The sequence below is a fragment of the Nomascus leucogenys genome, chromosome 10 (genome assembly GCF_006542625.1).
Source record: "Nomascus leucogenys isolate Asia chromosome 10, Asia_NLE_v1, whole genome shotgun sequence".
Taxonomy (NCBI): domain Eukaryota; kingdom Metazoa; phylum Chordata; class Mammalia; order Primates; family Hylobatidae; genus Nomascus; species Nomascus leucogenys.
The window spans coordinates 73,483,484-73,504,104 of record NC_044390.1 but is presented as its reverse complement, the minus strand read 5'-3'; the positions used below and the strand labels follow the sequence as shown (position 1 = coordinate 73,504,104).

Here is a 20,621-nt window from a genome sequence, read left to right as displayed (position 1 = left end):
ATGGGGTTTCACCATGTTGGCCAGGATGGTCTCGATCTCCTGACCTCATGATCCACCCACCTCGGGCCCCCAAAGTGTTGGGATTACAGGTGTGAGCCACTGTGCCCCGCTGAATAATACTATTTTCAACATGGAACCTGTATGATCAGATATGTATGTCAGAAAAATTGCTTGGAAAGAAAGACTGAATTCGTGGAGGGAGAGTAAATTGTTGCAGTGGTTCAAACAAGAGAGTGAATGGATAAGGGCAGTGGAAGTGAGGGGTAAAGAGGGAAAAAGTGAGAAATATTTAGGAGGAACACCCACAGGTCTTGGTGACCACTTACATGTAGAGAGTAGGAAAGGAGTATTCTAGGATGACTCCCAGATTTGCACCTTGGACATCTGAATGAATGCCTGTGCCATCTACCAAGATACAGAATATAGACTAGAGAGGTTCTGAAATAAATCCTTCCCATAACCTTTCTAAGGCCACCACCTGGTTGTCAAATCCAGCAAATATGTCCTTCCTACCCTTTTTAAACATCTCTGTAATACAGACATCTCTTAGTACAGCCCTCCAGAAACTCTTTTCCTGGCTTTTCTGACACCACCCTTTCCTGGTTTCCCCTAGGTGTGCTTCTGTATCTCATACTTGGGTTGAGAAGACAGGATGAGAAGACAGGTGCATCTCCCTTCAATTACAGGAAGATGTTCCTCTGCCTGTTCCTTACATGTTGATACTTCCAAGCACTCTACCCAATCTCCACTGATTTGGTACTCTTCAATCTCACTAGACCATCTTACTCATTTCTGTGGTTTCTATTTCTGCCCATACCCCATAAGGCTCCTAAATCTGTATCTCTAGCCCTCACTTCTCTCCTGAGCTTTTGATTTCCTCATTTGTAGAACGAGCAAGTAGGAGGAGAGTCACTAAATATGAAGTTGAGCAGAGATGCACAGTATAGAACACTGCTACATATTGTTTCCATCATCCAGATATAACAGGTACTTTATACCTATTATATGTACAGTCTTGAGATTCTTTAATGTCAAGACTATAGACAATAGTAAGATAATTTGGAAGTGAAGAGTTTTTAGTATTTGTTTACCTTTACTTTTTAATTATTATTTTGTTTTTTTCACATATATAAATGTTTATATTTACAGACATAATAAATTCATGCAATAAAATGTTCAGCTCTTAAGTGTTCAGTTTGGTGAGTTTTGACTATTCTATATACCTGTGCAACTACCACCTAAAACAAGATATACACCGTATCCATTACCCTAGAAAGTTCTCTCATCTCCCTTTCCTGTCAATGTGCACCTCACTCAACTACTTTTAACTCCTAACTGCATGAATCAGTTTGCCTTCTAGAAATTCATATAAATGGAATCATAAAGTACCTAGCATAGTGTTTCTGACATTTATCCACACTGACTTATGTATCACAGTTCGTTCTTTTTTAGGGCTTTAAAAATAACTTTTAAATTTTGAAATAGCTTAAACTATTTCAAAATAAAAGACTTAAGAAGTTGTGAAAATAGTACAGATAGTTCCTGTATACCCTTCACCCAGCTGCCCCCAAGGACAGCATCTTAAATAACTACAGTATATTGTCAAAATCAGGAAACTGACATGGGTACAATACCATTAACTTATACTGATTTTACCAGTTTTTGCATGCATCCTTTGTGTGTGTATAGTTCTAAGAAATTTTATTACATACGTGGATCCCTGTAACCATCAGGATACTCAACTATTCCATCACCATAAAATATCTCCTCATGTTACCTCCCAGCAGTCACACTATTACCTCAACCCTAACTTCTGGTAACCACTGATCACCATAACTATGTCACTTCAAGAATGTTATGTAAATAGAATCATACAATATGTAGCCATTATAGACTGTTTGTGTCCACCTGCCACCCAAATTTCTATCATGAAGCCCTAACTTCCACTGTGATGACATTTGGAGATGGAGACTTTGGGAGGTAATTAGGGTTAGATGAGGTCATGAGGGTTGATACCCTTAAAAGAGGAGACAAGAAAGAGCTTCCTCTCTCTCTTTCCATCTGCACACACTGAGAAATAGGCATGTCTGCAGTGCCAGGAAGAAAGCCCTCATCAGGAACCAAATCAGCTGGCACCTTCATTTTGGACTTTCAGCCTTGAGACCTGAGAAACATAAACTAATATTGTTTAAGCTACCCAGTCTGTGGTACTTTGTTTTGGTAGCCTGAGCAGACCAGCAAAATAACCCTTTGAGATTGGCTTTGTTTTCTAAGCATCCATCCAAGTTGTATGTATCAATAGTTCATTCCTTTTTATTACTGAGTGGTATTATATTGTATGGATATACCACAGTCTGTTTATTTACTTACCTGTTGAAAGCCATTTTGGTTGTTTCAGTTTGGGGTTATACAAATAAGGCTGCTATGAATATTTATGTACAGGTTTCTGTGTGAATGTAAGTTTACAATTCTTGGGGATAAAGACTCAGTATTGCGATTGCTAGGTTGTAAGTGCGTTTAGTAAGAAACTGCCTAATGATTTCCCAGAGTTTTACCTTTGTTTTTAATATAATGTATTTAATTGTAAATTTATATAATTTAATTTTTAGTAATGGCTGTGTTTACTAGCTCACAAAATTCCTTAAAGTATAGCAAATAGCTCCCAAGTCTGTAACCACCACATCCAGCTTACCACTGACAGTGTCCATTTCTAAAACTGATTATCTGTCAAACACAGCCCAGTATAATTAGGCAGGCAAGTCTTTTACATTTATTCCTTGAAACAGATTTGACAAGAACATAAACATAAGTTGCAGTGCAAAGAGACTGATCAGCAACAGACTGCCGCAACAGTTTAGAAAGCAAGACAGAGAATGAAGCAGCAGCTTGACTGGGGAATCAAATTTGCATTGCAGATGAATGAATCGCAACTTAGTGCAACCTAATATCAAAGCAATCAACATGTGACTAAGAACTTGTGCTAGGCTCCCCCATGCAGACAGAGTAAGTGGCTGGTGCAGTAGTTGGGAGCCGTGGCCTCTGAGCCAGGCAGTCTCAACTCGGTCTGGCTTTTACCACTCATTAGCTGTATGCCTTGGGCAGGTTACCTAATGTCTCCTCAGTTTCCTCTGTCTGTGAATTGGGGATAATATTCTTCCTGAAGCTGTGGTAAAGATTCAACAAACTAGTACATGCAAAACACTTAGAACCGTTTCTGGCACAAAGGAAATGTCCCCTAAGTGTTAGCAACTGTAAACTCTGTAAACGACCTTTAAAGAGGGGGATTATTGTCTCTAGAGGGCCCAGTCAGGTTCTCTGCCTGATACACAACAGCTGCCCTATTAATGAAGTTGCCTCAGACGAAGTGATCACCCGTGGAATAAAATGAGTGAGTAGGCTAAGCAGTGGGGTGATTAAAATGAGCTTTTTTGGGAACTTGGCTTTTTTTTTTTTTTTTTTTTGTAGATACCAGTTAGTGTGCTAGCTTGAGGAAGCAGAATCTCAGCAGATTTCCTTAAAGAAAAGCCAATGCTTTAAAGGAGATGTTATCTAGAAAACATGCAGACACTGAAAATCTAGTTCACGCAGTATGATCCCTGGTATTTGGCAAGGGCTATTCCAGGAGTCAAGATGGGAGAGGGAGAAGGAAGCAGTGAGGAAGGAAGAAATCACTGAACTTGAGTCTCATACTTAATTTGACCTTAAAGACTATGACCTTAAAGACAATGTCCAGTTAGACTGTCCTTCCACTTCAGACAAGTTTATCAAGTTCAATTCTTCTGGATAAAAAATATGTATCACTGGAAATGAGGTTTTATACTTGAATTCATTTCATTTTTAAGCATATGGCACTTAAATATTACTATAATATAGGTTACTAGGTGCCTAATAGTTATTATTAGCAGAGTTCCCTTGCTAGCAGTTTCTGTGACAACTCACAGAGTTGCTTCAAAAGGTGCCTCTGCAAGCGCTTGCTTCTGCAAGCGGAAACAGCTCCCTCTAGACAATGGAAAGAAGGCAAGAAGAAGGCGGCACCCACCAGCAGCCATGACTAGCTGAAATCAGACTGATTCCAAACACAAAACAACCCCCAAGTGCTCAACGGCCACCAGACTTCCTTGCTTATTGAAGCCCAAATTTTCCTGGAGCATAAGATGGTTCCTTGGGTCATCACGAAATGGATTCATTCCAATTCTTTATTTAGGGTGTCTCAACCTCGGCACTATTGACATTTTGGACTGGATAATTCTTCGTTGTTGGGTGCTGCCCTGTTCACTATAAAATGTTTAGCAGCATCCCTAACCTCTACCTACTAGATGCCCTTCCTCAGCCTCCCGCCCTGCCCTGCCAGGATGGGACAGCCAAGTGTCTCCAGACATGGCTAAATGTTGTGGGGCGGGGGCAGTGGCAAAAATCACCCCTAAGAGAACCACATTGAGAACCACGGACTTAGATGACAAATAGTATTTATTTACTTTTGCTCATAAGTAGTTCTTCTAACTTTGAATAAAATGTCTCTTACATCATGAACTAAATGAAATTTGACATGCCAAGGCTATTCCAGGAGGCTGAAAGTTTGGAAGCAGTAATTCTCTACTGGGGCTGTCTGCCTTAGGGCAAAATTCACTTTATTTTGCTTTAGACCCAGTTCTAAGGTTTCCCACTAGAAACAAATTGCTTTTTATACCACAGTTCTTATAAAATTATACATTTGGTAGAATTTATAAGGTGACAATTGCCACGAAATACAGCCTGAACACAGGTGCAGATTAGAGAGAGAGAGAGAGAGACTGAAATTCTTCCTTGGACCCAGCACTTGAGCAGGGATAATTTATGAGTAGTTCTGTTTGCCACACTAAAGCAACACCACCCCCAGAATTTCACAACTCTTGTTTCTCCTCAGTTGGCAAATGTTGTTTTTGGTTTGCTAGTTCTGTTTTATAAAGATGTAAAAGACTTGCGGTCTTTCATTTAAAAGACATCCAACTGAGAGAGTGCGAGTGGAAATCATCGTGAGTATAATTACAATGTGGCAGTAATAAGCATTTATACTGCAAGTTTAATCATTTACAGCTGACATATTTAAGAGCCCATTTACTTATCTTGAACAAAAGCAACAGTGTGGCATAGTGGTTCTCAGTCCTGGCTGACTTTAGAATCACCTGGGGAGCTTTAAAAAGAAAAAAACATGTTAATGGGCACAGCTCCTGGAGACTTTGATTTATGCTGTCTGAGGCAGGGCTCAGGCCTGTGTTTAAACGCCCCAGATGATTCTAATTTGTAGTCAGCCTTGAGAATGACTGGTAAAGCAGAAAGAGCATGTGTTTAGAGTGAAACATTGGCTCTTCTCTTAGGGATCGGCAGGGACTTCACTCTCACAGGCTGGCACGGTGACTGCTCTCTGTGGTTCCAAAAGCAAGGTCAGCCTCATGAGGCACCTGCAACCTCAGCTTTTCCTGGGGACAGGATTAAGAATTTTTCCATTCATTCGTTTATTCGACGAAAACTACTGGGCACCTACTCAGTCCCAGGTATTGTACCAAGTACTGGGGATTTAAAGGTAAATAAGCACAGTCCCTGCACTCGAGAAGTTCCTAGTCTAGCAAGGGAGAGACAGACACCAGAACAAGCAATGGTATTACACGTGCTTCTACCCCAATTTTCAGTTGGAAAAATGTAGTTTCCTTATCCATGACATCTTTTTTTTTGCTGGGCAACATCTCACTTTCCCTTCTTTTGGTGCTGGCTTTCTCTGAGAAACCATTTCCCCTGGTTCCATGTTTTCTTTTGTGAGTCTCAATTCAGAGGCCCCATCTTCCTGACCAGGGGCTGGCTGAGCAGAGTCATGTGCCCAGCAGAGCCGACTCCTTCCCAGGATCTGAGTGGTGACAGTGTTCAGGGATGGCCCATGTTTACAGCCCACATCAACCATCGTGACAATGGAGCCTTGCTATCCCTTAGTTTTTCCTATCCAGATTTGTGACATTCTTCTGATTTCTGACATTTTGGCTTTTCCTTTGATTCTGTGAACTTCCTCCATCCTTCCATTCACCTCCCTTTGGCTAAGTCAGCTAGAGTTGGTTTCTGTTGCTTGCAATACAACTCAGGTAATATAACACAAAACTGAAAAATTCAAAGAAGGCTGAAAAAGTAGCAGCTTGGTTTAATCTGGACTTGGATTTGGGAGACCTGGTTTCCAGTCCTAGCTCCACTGTTTTTTGTTTTGTTTTGTTTTTTTTGAGACAGAGACTCACTCTATTGGCCCAGGCTGGAGTGCAGAGGTGCAATCTTGGCTCACTGCAGCCTCCGCCTCCCAGGTTCAAGCCATTCTCCTGCCTCAGTCTCCTAAGTAGCTGGAACCACAGGCATGCACCACTACACCCGGCTACTTTTTGTATTTTTAGTAGACACAGGGTTTCACCATGTTGGCCAGGATGGTCTTGATCTCCTGAACTTATGATCTGCCCGCCTTGGCCTCCCAAAGTGCTAGGATTACAGGCGTAAGCCACTGTGCCCACTGTTTACTTAGCTGAATGACTCTGAGTCTAAGGAGGTCATCACTGAGCATCAGTTTGCTCTTCTTTAAAATATTCCATAAATATTTCTTGAATGCCTCATGTGACAGGTGAAGGCAATCACAATAGAGTTTCATATATTCTGAAGGAGATACTTATGTCCCGCAGAATTTTTTTAAAGAATAACATGAAATAAAGTTCATGAAAACATTTGATCAGATATGACGTATTGTCTAAATAAAGCCTTTCTTTCTGGGTATCTTAAAAATTACTTATGGCCCCCACCCAGGGATAATCTCTTGCTCTTTCCACAGATAATTTACATGTTGGATCTAATGTGGTTATCTTGTTGCTACTTACTTAGTACAAATAATCATTCCTAAGGTTTTCCTGGCTATATTTAAAATAGGCAATTATATAAAATCTCCTCTTAGGCAAAATAAAATATTTTCCTGGAGCCAATTCAGAAATCTAGAGTACTTCTCTGTATTAATTTTCTAATAATTCTTATATAATCATGTGTACACAGAAATCCAACACTTTTGTCCTTCTGTATGATACTATGAGGCTCTTATTTTGATATCAGGGCACAGGGGCTGACTTTTGGCAGAGTGACTTGGGGACATAATTAACAGCTGACATACACTCTGCTTCTGGGACTCTTGATTTCTCTTGCTAAGCAATAATGACCTATATGCAAAGCTGGGTTTGCTCTATTCTTAAATCTCTGAAAATATCCAAGTCAATAGAAAAGTTGCAAATGGATTACAGGTCACTAAGCCTGGGTTTTAAAAAGAGAAGCAAGCCAGGTGCAGTGGCTCATGCCTGTAATCCCAGCAACTTGAGAGGCAGGAAGAAGCCAGTAGTTAGAGACCAGCCTGAGCAACACAGTGAGACCCCTGTCTCTACAAAAAATGTTTTAAAAATTAGCCAGGCATGGTGGCACATGCCTACAGTCCTAGCTACTCGGGAAGCTGAGACAGGAGAATCCCTTGAGTCCAAGAATTAGAGGCTAGAATAAGTTATGAACCATGCCACTGCACCCCAGCCTGGACAATAGAGTTAGACTCTGTCTCTTAAAGACAAACAGAAAAAAAAAAAAAAAGGGAAAAAAACAAAAAAATAGGCAAATAATTTGAGATGAACAAAATCATAATTCACCCTATTAGGGAATTTGCTCAAGATTCCAAGCTATCTTGATTAAAAATACGGGTGCATTTGCACATGTGCTTACATACACAGGTACACAAATGAAACCAACCACTAAGTCTCAGAGAAATGCTGCTGTGGACAGTTGCCACAGTTGAGGTTTCGGATCCAGGTTCGATGTAGGGTTCTACTTCACTTTACTCCCTCCCCTTTGAAGCTACAACAACATAGCCCTTGGAGTCATAGAGCTTTTGTTGTAGAACAAAACTTAAAAGTTATCTGACTAGACAACTGGCTACCCAGATGACTAAATAATCTGCCAGATGATGTGAGAGATCCCTCTGCAATATCCCCCACAGTTCATATCTTGTTTGAAGAGAGGCAGGGTTGCACAGTATCTAAATGCACACGCTTTGAGTCAGAGACACATTTGGGTTACCCAGGCTCTACCCCTTACTAGTAGTCATCTAGACTAAGTAGCTTAACCTCACTTTCCTCAGTTGTAATTAGGGGGTGATAACAGTACCAACCTCATAGGGCTAGTGTGATGCTTGAATAGACTACTAAAGTGGTACAGTAAGGACTTAGCATGTAGTAAGTGCTCACACAAAATGTTAGCTAGCACTGACTACTGCTATAATAGGCCCATTCCAAAGTTAAAACAGCTCCAACTATCAGGAAGGTCAAAACCAGCTGTCTGCTTCCTCCCTCTCATGAATCCTAGTCTGCCCTACAGAATTTCACCAGTCTCTGAGTTGCTGTCAACAGGGAGGGTGGATGGGGCCATGGCCCACCTGAGTCTCCTTGTTACCTAGCAGAACATGCCCAGCTTCCTCGAAGGTTCCTCAGGTGGCCTCCATGATCAATGTGCTCTCCCCTGGATGTGCTCCTGCCTGCCAGGTCCCCTTTAAATGTGGCGCCTGTTTTGTCTTTTTTATATAAGGCCATTGTGTTGACTATTTGGGCAGAAACCACCTAACTCAGCCTTAAATAGTGGTTAATTAAACCCCACAGGCTGGTGTCAAGAGTTTGTCAATGAGCAGTTGGCCAGCCTCTTGCAGCTGTGCAACCTCTGGCATCTCAGTTTCCTTGCCTGTAAGATAAAGGGAATAATAGTACCTACTTCACTGGGTAACTGGTAATTGTGAAGATTTGATGAGCTAAGATTTCTTCTAATCCTATTCTACCTTGATCCCCCTCCAGTCTGGTTTGTGTGGTGTTTTTTTTTTGTTTTTTTTTTTTTGAGACAGAGTCTTGTTCAGCCGCCCAGGCTGGAGTGCAGTGATGCAATCTTGGCTCACTGCAACCACCATCTCCCGGGTTCAAGCGATTCTCCCGTCTCAACCTCCTGAGTAGCTGGGATTACAGGCACCCGCCATCATCCTGGCTAATTTTTATATTTTAGTAGAGAAGGGGTTTCAGCATGTTGGCCAGGCTGGTCTTGAACTCATGACCTCAGGTGATCTGCCTGCCTCGGCCTCCCAAAGTGCTAGGATTACAGGTGTGAGCCACCGTGCCCTGCCCAGTCTGGTTTTAATGCACACAAATCCACTGAAACCACTCTCATCAAGGTTACTGACCATCATCAAACAGTCAAATCCAATGGTCAAGTTGGCCTGCGTCTTTCTTGACCACTTAGCAACGCTTGCCAAAACCAGGCACGCTTTCCTTCTCCAAATACCTTCTTCACATATCTTACAGGACACCTGCCTCTCCTGACTGTCACACTACCTCTCTGGCTACTCCCTCATAGTCTCCATTCTTAGATCATCCTCCTCATCTCAACTTCAGCTTCTAGCTGCTAGAATGCCCCACGTCAGTTTCTTTCAGAGTCCACAGTCACTCCCCCTAGGTAGTCTCACCCAGTGTAATATAATGGATAGGAACATGGACTGCGGAGCCAAGCTGCCTTCCTAGGTGAGCTCCTATACTTTTAAGTTGTGTTATATAGGCCAGTGACTTAACCTCACGGTGCCTCAGTTTCCGCACCCATAAAATGGGGGGTAACTTCACATAGTTGTTGCAAGGATTAAATTAGTTTGTACAGGTAAAGTACTTAGAATGTGATAAGGATTTTCTAAGTGTTAACTAGTACCCAGTTCCATGGCTTTATATGTCACACATATACTGATGATTCCCAAATGCATATACACAATTTCCATTATTCCTCTAAACTCGTCATTCATATCTAAATGCCTACCTGACATCTCCACATTGATGTCAAATGAAATCTCAAAATTTCACATCACCAAACTGAACTCGATTCCATGTCATCTCCCAACCTTCTTTCCCCTGGTCTCCCCAGTTTCACTCAAACTGTATCACCATTCACCCAGTTGTATGGGGCCAAAAACCTTAGAGTCACCCTCAACTCTTTTCTCCCTTATCCAATCTTCAGCAAATCTGATTACTCCACTTTCAAAATGTATCCAGAATCTGGTCTCTTCTTACTCCTTCCACCATTACCATCTGGAACAAGCCACTATCATTTCTTGCCTGAGCAACTGCAATGCCACCTAATTGGCACCTCTGTTTCCCTCTTTGTTCCAACATGACCTATTCTGTAGCCAGGAACAAGAATATTCTTTAAAACTGAAAATCAGATGTTGCTCCCCTGATTAAAACTCTCTGATGAGTTTCCAACGCACATGGAATGAAATCCAAACTCTTCTCATTTACTAACAATGCTCTATGTGACCTGCCTTTATCTCCTTTTCAGCCTCATCTCTTACCACTCTCCCCTTACCAACTCTACTCCCGTCACAATGTCTGCCCTGTGCTTGTCAAACTCCTAAGCAAGTTTCTGCTTTAGTGCCTTTGTACTTGCAGTCCCTCAGGCTAGAACGTTCTTTTCCCCATCTTTACATGCCCCTTCCTCATTTCTTTGCAAACTTTACTCAAATATTACTTATAGAGACCTTCCCAGTCCATCACATCTAAAAAACAACCCTGTCCTCACTTCTGACCCATTACTGTCCCTTTATCCTATTTTTCTTCATAGCACTTAATAATACACCTGACAATATATGTTTATTTATTTGTCATGCCTACTAGAATGTCAGCACCTTGAGGACGGCAACCGTATTCCATTCTGTTCACTGCAGTATCCACTGCACCTAAGCAGTGTCTGAAACACAGGAGGCACTCAATAAATATATCTTGAATGAATGAAGAAATGAATAGTGCTTAGCATGGTTCCTGGACAGAATAAACAACTGTAAGTTTGTGATGTCAATTTTGGAAGGTAAAAAAATGTTTAATAGAAAGGCCAAAATTCTTTAGTGATACTACTATATATGATGTCAAAAATGAAAACATCACATTTTAACCTAATTTCAATATAAATACACATTATATTATACTCACTTGGAGTTTCTTCCAAAATTTCCTGGAACTTGGTTCTCTCATATTCCACCAACTGGCGTTGAAGGTGTGGTCTGAGACTCATAATTGTAAAATTGGCCATGTCCATTTCCATGAGGTCCAGGACATGGAATATTTGTCTAAAAATTTCAGAATTAAAATAGAGAGATGATTAAGAAGTGAAGCTGAAATTCACTAACAATGATCTATGTTCCAGGCTGCAAACAATACACATCCCTAAAATGGTTTTAAAGTTCCAATTGCCATTTGGTAGGGTCATGTTTCATAGAAGGTCATACACGTGTACTGCAAATGTGTCCTTCCACGGATCTCAAGAGTAATTATTTGAAGCATAAACAATCTTAATGATATAAGAAAAATTCAAGAAGGAATTTTCATTTGAAAACCCCTGAAATTTTAAAGAGCCAGAACACAGGGCATACGGCCTCTATTCCTTAGGGAGTAAGAAAAATTAAAAAAAGAAAGGACAAGGCAGTGAGGCAGTGAGGCACTGAGGAAAAAACACTTCCTTTTAGAGTTAGGCAGCCCCATGCTCAAACCCCACTTTGCAACTGGCCAGATTTGTGGGCATATACACAAGTAAATCAGTCTCTCTGAGCTTCAGTTTCCTCATCTGTGAAACAGGACAACCTCAACCTTGGAGGGATGTTGTGAACAGTCAACGAGATAACAATCGTAAAGTGCAGGGGGCAGTGGCACCCAGTGAGCACTCAACAAATGACCATGATGAACATCACAGATTTGAGATCTTACTAGGGTAATATGACAACTAGAAGCAAAGATCCCATAACTGAGGAATCACAATCTGCCAGAGCCCAGCACAACTCTAACGATACCTAACACCCATTTGACAGAGAGTGTCACTTTGAGAGTCTATCAGCCTGCCCAAGATCGCAAAGTAAATTACCCACTACATGCAGAACAGTCTTTCTCCTACCTTTCCAGAACATTTACATAAAACTCAATTCTCAATGTGACCACCACACACAAAAAAGAAGAAAAGTCTGCTTCAATGGCAAAATGTGTTGCAGACTCTTCTTTCCTCTTGGATCACAAGCAAGTTATCGTCTATGTGGCCAGATGAGATCCTCGTGACATAATATGCATCCCACTTCCTCAGAGAAGCTCCAGCAGACGTGGCTGGCTGACCACTAAAGGCCCACACTCCCTCCCTGCAGTGCAGATTTGTGGCTGTGAAAAGTGTTTCCAGGCTGTAACTACCTTCCTCAACTCCCCTTTCAAGATAGGTGGGATCGTGTGACTGGTCATGGTCAAAGGGAAAGTGTCACTTCTGGGCTGAGGTGGCTATATATTGCATATGTCTTCCCCATGGTCTCTTTCCCATTTGCCAGCTGAATGGAGAGGACTCTACGGACCTGAGCAAGGGCAGAGCCAAGCACAGAAGGAGGTTGGGTCCCTGGATGACATGTGGAGGGTTGTCTGATCAAGGACCCCTGAATTGGACTGTAACATGAGTGAGAAACAAACTTTTATTGGATAAACCACTGAGAATGTAGGGTTTACGTGTTATAGCAGCCAGTGACCCTAACTAATAAAGAAGCCTCGACTAGATTAGGTCCTTTGTCGGAGGCTCTGTTAAGACCCTCTACTTCCCCTTCCACTTATCACATATGTAATTAATTGTTCAAGGTCTCTCTCACCATTAGACTCCCTGGAGTCATGGATTACATCTGTCTTTTTCATCACTGCATCTCCAGGGCCCACTACATGCCGTGCCAACTAACAACCTTGTCAGATCATTCTATGTGAAAACTCTCTGCATACAGTAAATAATTGACATGGTCTCTGCTTATATGGTTTTCTTCTAGGGTCAGTAATTTATTTGGGGTACTAGTTGTTATTCTGTGTTCCCCGATGCCCAACTTCCCCTTCTGAATGAATTCAGAGATACTCTAGGAAATGCAAACAGCAAAAGTGCTAACCTCAGCACCTCCACAATGTTGCCAGTGGCCTTTAACTCTCTGATATCGTTATCTCGCACGGGAGCACACAGCTTTCCCATCATACTGATGACATAGTTGGCTAAGCCTTGGATGTCAACAGCACTGTGCTCAGCCTGCTGCCTAATGAGGTCTGTGTCCAAAACTTCACAGATCTGGTTGCGAAGCCGGTTGCCACCAGGAGTCAGAAAAGAGAGAAGAATCTACAGGGAAAGAAATAAAAATTAACAGCATCATGACATGAATAAAAGCTGTTACTTTTCACTTCAGTGTCTAGATGACCAAGCTCTTTGCTCATATTTTAGTGCCTCAGATGCCACAGAAGTTGACACTGACTGCATGGTGGATCAGAGGAGCATTCCAGTGTCTCAACCCTAAAAGGAAAGGTCTATCTTCTGAATTAAAGTGCCTCCACCATAGGAAATTCCTGCCCTGTCAGAAAAAAACAACTAGCAAGGAAGCAAGATTACCGAAAGCACAGTAAGTCCTCACTTAACATTGCTGACAGGTTCCTGGAAATTGCAACTTTAAATGAAATGATATATAATAAAACCAATTTTACCATAGACTAATTGAGAAACAACGGTTAAGTTTCTATGGTATATTTCTGGTCACAAAAAACATCACCCAACTTCTAAATAAAGACCCCAAACACTTCTAATATTAAACAGAGATAAATGTGAGCTATACATACAAGAAAAATTAATAAAAACAAGATAATGATTGGCCCAATTTTTGGTGAATCAGTGAGTGACAGCTGCCACAGTGGTAGGTTAAATTGGGGAAGAAATGTTTGCAAACAAAAATTGTTAAGGAACACCGCCTACCACCACACAGTTCAAAAATAAATAATAATAATTATGGCAGGCTCACTGAGCACTTTCATGGCACATTGTTTATTGTCGTGCATCTGTGTGATTATCAAATACTTTATGAATTTTTATGTTACAACAATTTGTATTCATCCATTTTCCAACCTGCTTACTCCAGTTCGGGGTTGCAAGTGGCCACAGCCTACTGTGGCGGTTCAGGGCACAAGGCAGGAACTAGGCCTGGACAGGATGCCATCCCACTGCAGGATGCACTCACTCACACACCCACACTCACTAAGAATGGGACCATTTAGACTTGTCAATGAACTTAACATGAGCATCTTTGGGATGTGGGAGGAAACCAGAGTACCCAAAGAAAAACTATGCAGACATGGGGAGATCATGCAAACTCCGCACAGACGGCAGCCCCAGCTAGGAATCTATCTTTTTTCTTATCAACATTATAAAGAAAAAATGTTGAACAAATCAATATGATGCAAGGATCTGCTGCATTTACCTGCTTTCAGGTAAAAGTTCAGGGAAGAAAGAACAAGTTGCAGATCATGGCGGCTCCAAAAGAACTCTTTAAAAAAGGATAGATGAAAATATCCCATGGGGCCCATTAGGTATATTTTACATATAGAATATTATATATGAGCAGCCTATTTATTGATTATTCAGTTAACAGAGGACACTGTGCTTATCCACACAGCACATGCTTAGGAGCTTGCGCTCTGAGCCAGTGTGGCTCAGTTCAAGTTCCTCTCTACCCCTCGAAGCTGTGTGACCCTGCATGAGTCAGAAAACTTGGTTTTTTAATAAATAAGAATAACAGGAGCAACTACTGTACAGTGTTCCTATATGAAGAAATTAACGATCTAGTGCTTGGAATAGAGCAAGTGCCTTGTAAATGTCAGCTAACATTACAACTGTCACCTCATTTAGTTCTTATGACTACTCTGTAAGTACTCAGGAAAGAGAGACTTAAAGAGAGAACCCATCACTAAACCAGGACAACAATCTAACTCTAGAGTCTCTGTGCTTTAGCATCACCCTAAGCTGTGTTCACGGCACTATTTTTCCAGCCTTCACTCTACTCCAGGAGGGGCAGGGGGAAACCCTGCCAGTGAAATTGATCCTTTTTTGAAAAAGAGTGGCCAATACTAAAGGACATACAACCATCTTTGGGGGAAAAAAAACTTTCAATATTTGTGTTTTCCTCTGTCCCCAAATTCGTATGTTGAAACCCAATCCCCAGTGGAATGGTATTAGGAGGTAGGGCCTTTGGGAGGTTATTAAGTCATAGGGGTGAGGTCCACACGAATAGAACTGTACCCTTATAAAAGAGACCCTAGGCTGGGCGCGGTGGCTCATGCCTGTAATCCCAGCACTTTGGGAGGCCAAGGCGGGCAGATCACAAGGTCAGGAGATCAAGACTATCCTGGCTAACACAGTGAAACCCCATCTCTACTAAAAATACAAAAAATTAGCCAGACATGGTGGCGGGTACCTGTAGTCCCAGCTACTCAGGAGGCTGAGGCAGGAGAATCGCTTGAACCCAGGAGGCAGAGGTTGCAGTGAGCCAAGATTGTGCCACTGCACTCCAGCCTGGGCGACAAAGTAAGACACCGTCTCAAAACAAAACAACAACAACAAAAAGATCCTAAAGAGCTTCTCTGCTCTTTCTGCCATGTGAGGACACAGCAAGAAGGCACCGTCTATGAATCAGGGAGTCAGCCCTCACCAGATACCAAATCTGCTGGTACTTTGATCTTGGACTTCCCAGCCTCCAGTACCGTGAGAAGTGAATTTCTATTGTTTATAAACCACCCAGGCTATGCCAGTCTGTTATAGCAGCCCACCTGGAGTAAGACGCTAACTGACACAGACAACACAGCAACTTGCCTCTCTGATTTCTTCAAACAGTTTGATGGCATGTTCAAACTCAGGAGGGTCAGCATTTAGTTCTGAATCCAAGACGTCCCAGAAGGCCTGGTGAACAATGTGCTTCACTCGACCAGCCAAACTATGGCAATAAAATGAATTGTTTTTTAAAATAAGCATAACTTTTTCCTGATTATAAAAGAAATATCCTCATTGTAGAAATATAATAAAATGTAAAAAAAAAAACCAGAATAATTGTCCTTAATCCCATTATTAATCTTTTAATATTTTTCTTGTTGAATGCATTATTTTAACATAGCTAAGAGCATACGTACAAAATACATACTTTTCATTTAACATTCTGTCTTGTTTCCCCTAGACCTTGAAAGTGCTTTCAATAACTTCATGAAATCCTGTCCTAACGAGATTTCATAATTTATGTAGCTACCCTTCTATATAGATCTTTAGACTTGTTCTACATTTTTGGGATGAGATGGCAAAGTTACTCTTCCTCACCAGCTGAAATTTCATGGCATGGAATAGAACAGATTAGCCCCAAGGGCACATGCATTTGAAAGCCTGCCAACTTCAGACTTAGGTGTCCCATTTAAAGTTAGCCAGACCAAACTGCTGAAATAGAAGCCTTCCTAGGAAGAGCTCACAATGGAATAAGTGGCCACCTTGCTTCACCCCTTATGTCAATCCCTTAAAATAGATGCACATTAAAATACACATTCCTACCTAACTCCTCTACCATTTAGCAATAGCTTTTAGAAAATCACATGTCCCTCCACTGTAATTACTGATGAGGCTCTTTTCCCACAGAGCTATATACCTTTCCCAAGCAGAGGCTGTAAGTCCTCCAGGTACGTACTTACCATTGTGCCTAGCACAGTGTCTGATATACAGTGAGTGCTTAACAAATGCATGCATGCTGAATGAATTCATAATTTGATAAGTATATCTCTTTTTTTTTTGGGACAGAGTCTCACTCTGTCGCCCAGGCTGGAGTGCAGTGGCGCAATCTCAGCTTACTGCAGCCTCTGCCTCCCAGGTTCAAGTGATTCTCATGCCTCAGCCTCCCAAGTAGCTGGGATTACAGGTGTGCACCACCACACCCAGCTAATTTTTGTATTTTTAGTAGAGACAGCGTTTCACTGTGTTGGGCAGGCTGGTCTTAAACTCCTGACCTCAGGTGATCTGCTCGTCTCAGCCTCCCAAAGTGCTGGGATTACAGGTGTGAGCCACCGTGCCCGACTAAGACTTTATTTTTAAACAAAGGCAATGTGTCCTAACTCTGTACTTTGTTTCCCTTGCTCACATTTTCTAGCCATGGCAGAAACTGAAGGGAAGAGACATTAATATTTTCCATAGTATCAAAGTATTTACGTGCAAGGCACTTTTATGCTAGTGAGCATGCATTTGAAGTGAGTAGTGTAGCCCCCATCTTATTCTTGGAAGTGTGAGGTTCAGGTATGGTCTCAGCAAAGCCAGGATTCAAACCCCAGGGTCTGTCTGAGCCTAAAATGCCTTCACTATGGCCTGTACTCGCCACTTTTGAATTTAAAGTAAAGATATGCGCCCTGTCTTTTGCTTTACCTCATAAAAAATACAAATTTTAACTTTAAAACGAGACTCCATCTCAAAAAATTCATTTGTATTAGTCAATAAATGTTTATTGAACATCCAATAGGTGTAGGGCCCTGTTTTAGGAACTGGGGATACTACAGTGGAAAGAAAGTCTCCAACCTCAAAAAGCTTATATGTTAGCAGGGACAAAAAGGGAAAAAATACATTAAAAATGAATAAGACAATTTCAGACCTATGAGAAAGAATAAGACAATGTGGAACAGTTACGGAGAGGGTACTGATTTCACTGGATGGTGGGAAAAAGCCTCTTTAAGTCAGTGACCTTTGTGTTCAGACTTAGAAGGGGAGAGGAAAGAGCCATGTGAAGGTCTGGGAAAAGAACATTCAGAAAGAAGAAGTCAGAGGAACAAAGTTTCTGAGACAAGACCCAGGTTGGTGAACCCTGAGGTCAGGAAGGAAGCCAGTGTGGCTGAAGCACAGCAAGCAGGAGGGACAGCACTCAGACGGGGTCAGGGGAGTGGGGCCATCCAGGCCATAGGGGAATGCTTAGATTTTTGGTCTCTGAGTGATTGAAAACCATTGAAGAGTTTTTGGCAAAGAAATCATCTAATATAGCTTATTCTTTAAAAAGATCATTAAGGCTACTGTGTGGATATGGAAGATGAACTGTGGGGGGCTAAGAATGGAGACACGGCAACCAGTTAGGACTGAAAGGGTCCAGGCCAGAGATGACGGTGGCCTAGCCTAGGGTTGTAGCAGTAGAGCTGGTATCAACGGTCATGGCGAAATGCAGTTACCAAAGGAAACCAAACAGATACACCCACGATAGATGGCAAGCTTAAAAAATGTTAATATTATATGAACAACATCCCCAAGAGGACTATGATCCACATTTTAAAGAAGAAAAATTATTACGGTGACTTCCTGTACTTTTCCTGCTTTAAAACAAATGAAAAAGTTCTGAATGGGATCAAATATTCTAAGTTGTCTTAACTGATAGAATGCCTCAGGATTTATAATTGGTACTGTGAGGTTGAAAATTCAATCTACGAACCAACTTTGCTTGTAAAGATGACTGATCTGTAATAATAGTCTCAAGCCTCTTCTCTTTGTCTCAGGAAACCTGTGACTCCAGAAAGGCTGAAGTAGGATCCAAAGGGGTGGCTCCAACTAGAGGTCCGCGGGCGAGGTTAACCAGGAAGTGCCTCTTGCAGCTGTGATTCCTACCTCCAGACATTTCTGAATTGCCTACTTTTAGCACTTTGACAGTTCAGGTGCATTTATTTATTCTTCAGAACCTGAATATCAGTTTTCAATAAATCAATGTGCAAATATTTCTTGAGCCTGTACTGTATGTCAGGCACTATGCTAGACAATAGGGATACAGCCACAAACAACACAGACATAGCTCCTCCATAAATAGTGCATTTCAATCAAGTGGGGAAGATGGACATCAAACATAAAATTATAAGACCTCTTAACAAAAAGGAGGCAGCAAGGTCTACAGGTGTCTCTAGCAAAGGGATTAATTGTAGTCTAGGGGGTTCAGGAATGTCAGAAAAAGGTTCCCTCAGGAAGTGACATATAAATTGAGTTCTAAAGATTATGGGTAATATGTATCCTAGGAGAATTTTTTTTTTTTTTTTTTTTTTTTTTTTTTTTTTGAGATGGAGTCTCACTCTGTCGCCCAGACTGTAGTGCAGTGGTGCGATCTCAGCTTGCTGAAACCTCCACCTCCTGGGTTCATGAAATTCTCCTGCCTCAGCCTCCCAAGTAGCTGGGATTACAGGCGCCCGCCACCATGCCCGGCTAATTTTTGTATTTTTAGTAGAGATGAGGTTTCACCATGTTGGCCGGGCTGGTCACAAACAGGAATTTTTTTTTTTTTTTTTTTTTTTTTTTTGAGACAGGGTCTTGCTCTGTCACCCAGGCTGGAGTGTAGTGGCATGATGAGAGCTCACTGCAGTCCCTAAACTCCTGGGCTCAAATGATCTTCTCGACTCAGCCTCCCGGGTACCTGTAATTACAGGCTCATGCCACCATGCCGGATAATATTTTTATTTTTATTTTTTGTAGAGATGGGGTCTTGCTTTGGTGCCCAGGCCAGCCTCAAACTCCTGGCTTCAAGGAATCCTCCCGCCTCCACCTCCAAAAGTGATGGGGTTACAGGTGTGAGCTACCACACCTAGCCAGAATTTTTTTAAAACAAGTATAAGACCTTGTTAGAGAACTAAATGTTTACCCCTGAGGATATTATACAAGAACTTCCAGGAATCAGTGTGAATATGTGTGTATCTCTCTCTCTGTCTCTGTCTCTCTCTCTCACACACACACACACACACACACATACACACACAATCTTCAGCAGTTTATATACAACAAATGCCCCCAGGTTACCTGTTTTCTGGGAGGGCCTCTTGTTTCAATTGAAAGTTCTCATTTACGGCAATCTCATGAGCAAGAGTCAAGTTTGATAAGTTCCTTGCTGCAGCCATCACTTCATCAAATGTTACAACCCTTGGAGGGCTTGTTGCTGAAAGAAAAAAAGCCAGTTAATGTTGTGGAAGAAAAGTTGTCATCCAAGGAAGCCTCCTGATGCAGATAAGGTTTAATTTATCAGAATGTATATACTTCAGAGATTTATAAGTAAGGAGACTATATATTAAAATAGGTGAATTCCCTCACTTAATAAAGGCTTCAAAAATTTAAGAACTCCTTCAGTAGCTTCAGTTACCATATTTGATAACATTGTCTCAAATATTTATGAGACCATCTTATTAATATAGGCCCATTATAAGTTACTTTTAAAAATAAATTACCAGGCTGGGCGCGGTGTAATCCCAGCACTTTGGGAGGCCGAGGCAGGCGGATCACGAGGTCAGGAGATCGAGACCATCCTGGCTAACACGGTGAAACCCCGTCTCTACTAAAAATACAAAAAAATTAGCTGGGCGTGGTGGTGGGCGCCTGTAGTTCCAGCTACTCAGGAGGCTGAGGCAGGAGAATGGCATAAACCCAGGAGGAGGAGCTTGCAGTAAGCCCAGATCGTGCTACTGCACTCCAGCCTGGACGACAGAGCGAGACTTGTCTTAAAAAAAAAAAAAAATTAAATTACCTCATTTTTAGTGCCCATTGAAACCTGCACTTATTATATGTATTATATAGGAAATTGATAAAATTATTTTTATTCTGTAATTCAGAAATCTCATTAAGTAGACTCAATATGAAATAACTGACTTTTAAAACTGTAATATTTATTTATTTATTTATTTTGAGATGGAGTCTCACTCTGTTGCCAGGCTGGAGTGCAGTGGTGCAATCTCGGC

The 20,621-nt window shown here is 41.5% G+C and overlaps 1 protein-coding gene across 6 annotated transcripts in view; it reads right to left on the bottom strand.

Annotated features, from left to right (window-relative positions):
• The window catches only part of TCP11L2 (t-complex 11 like 2), a 43,659-nt gene that overhangs the window by 12,254 nt on the left and 10,784 nt on the right, over positions 1-20,621 (bottom strand). For 5 of the 6 annotated variants that reach the window (XM_003269961.2, XM_030821298.1, XM_030821301.1 and 2 more), the window contains 4 exons: positions 19,693-19,828; positions 15,727-15,847; positions 12,992-13,212; positions 11,031-11,167 (listed from right to left, as the gene is read on the bottom strand). In XM_003269961.2, the coding sequence (XP_003270009.1) occupies positions 11,031-11,167; positions 12,992-13,212; positions 15,727-15,847; positions 19,693-19,828 (615 nt within the window). Of the gene's footprint in view, positions 1-4,916; positions 5,457-11,030; positions 11,168-12,991; positions 13,213-15,726; positions 15,848-19,692; positions 19,829-20,621 lie in introns of those variants that run through there. The other variant, XM_030821302.1, reaches the window with a different exon arrangement.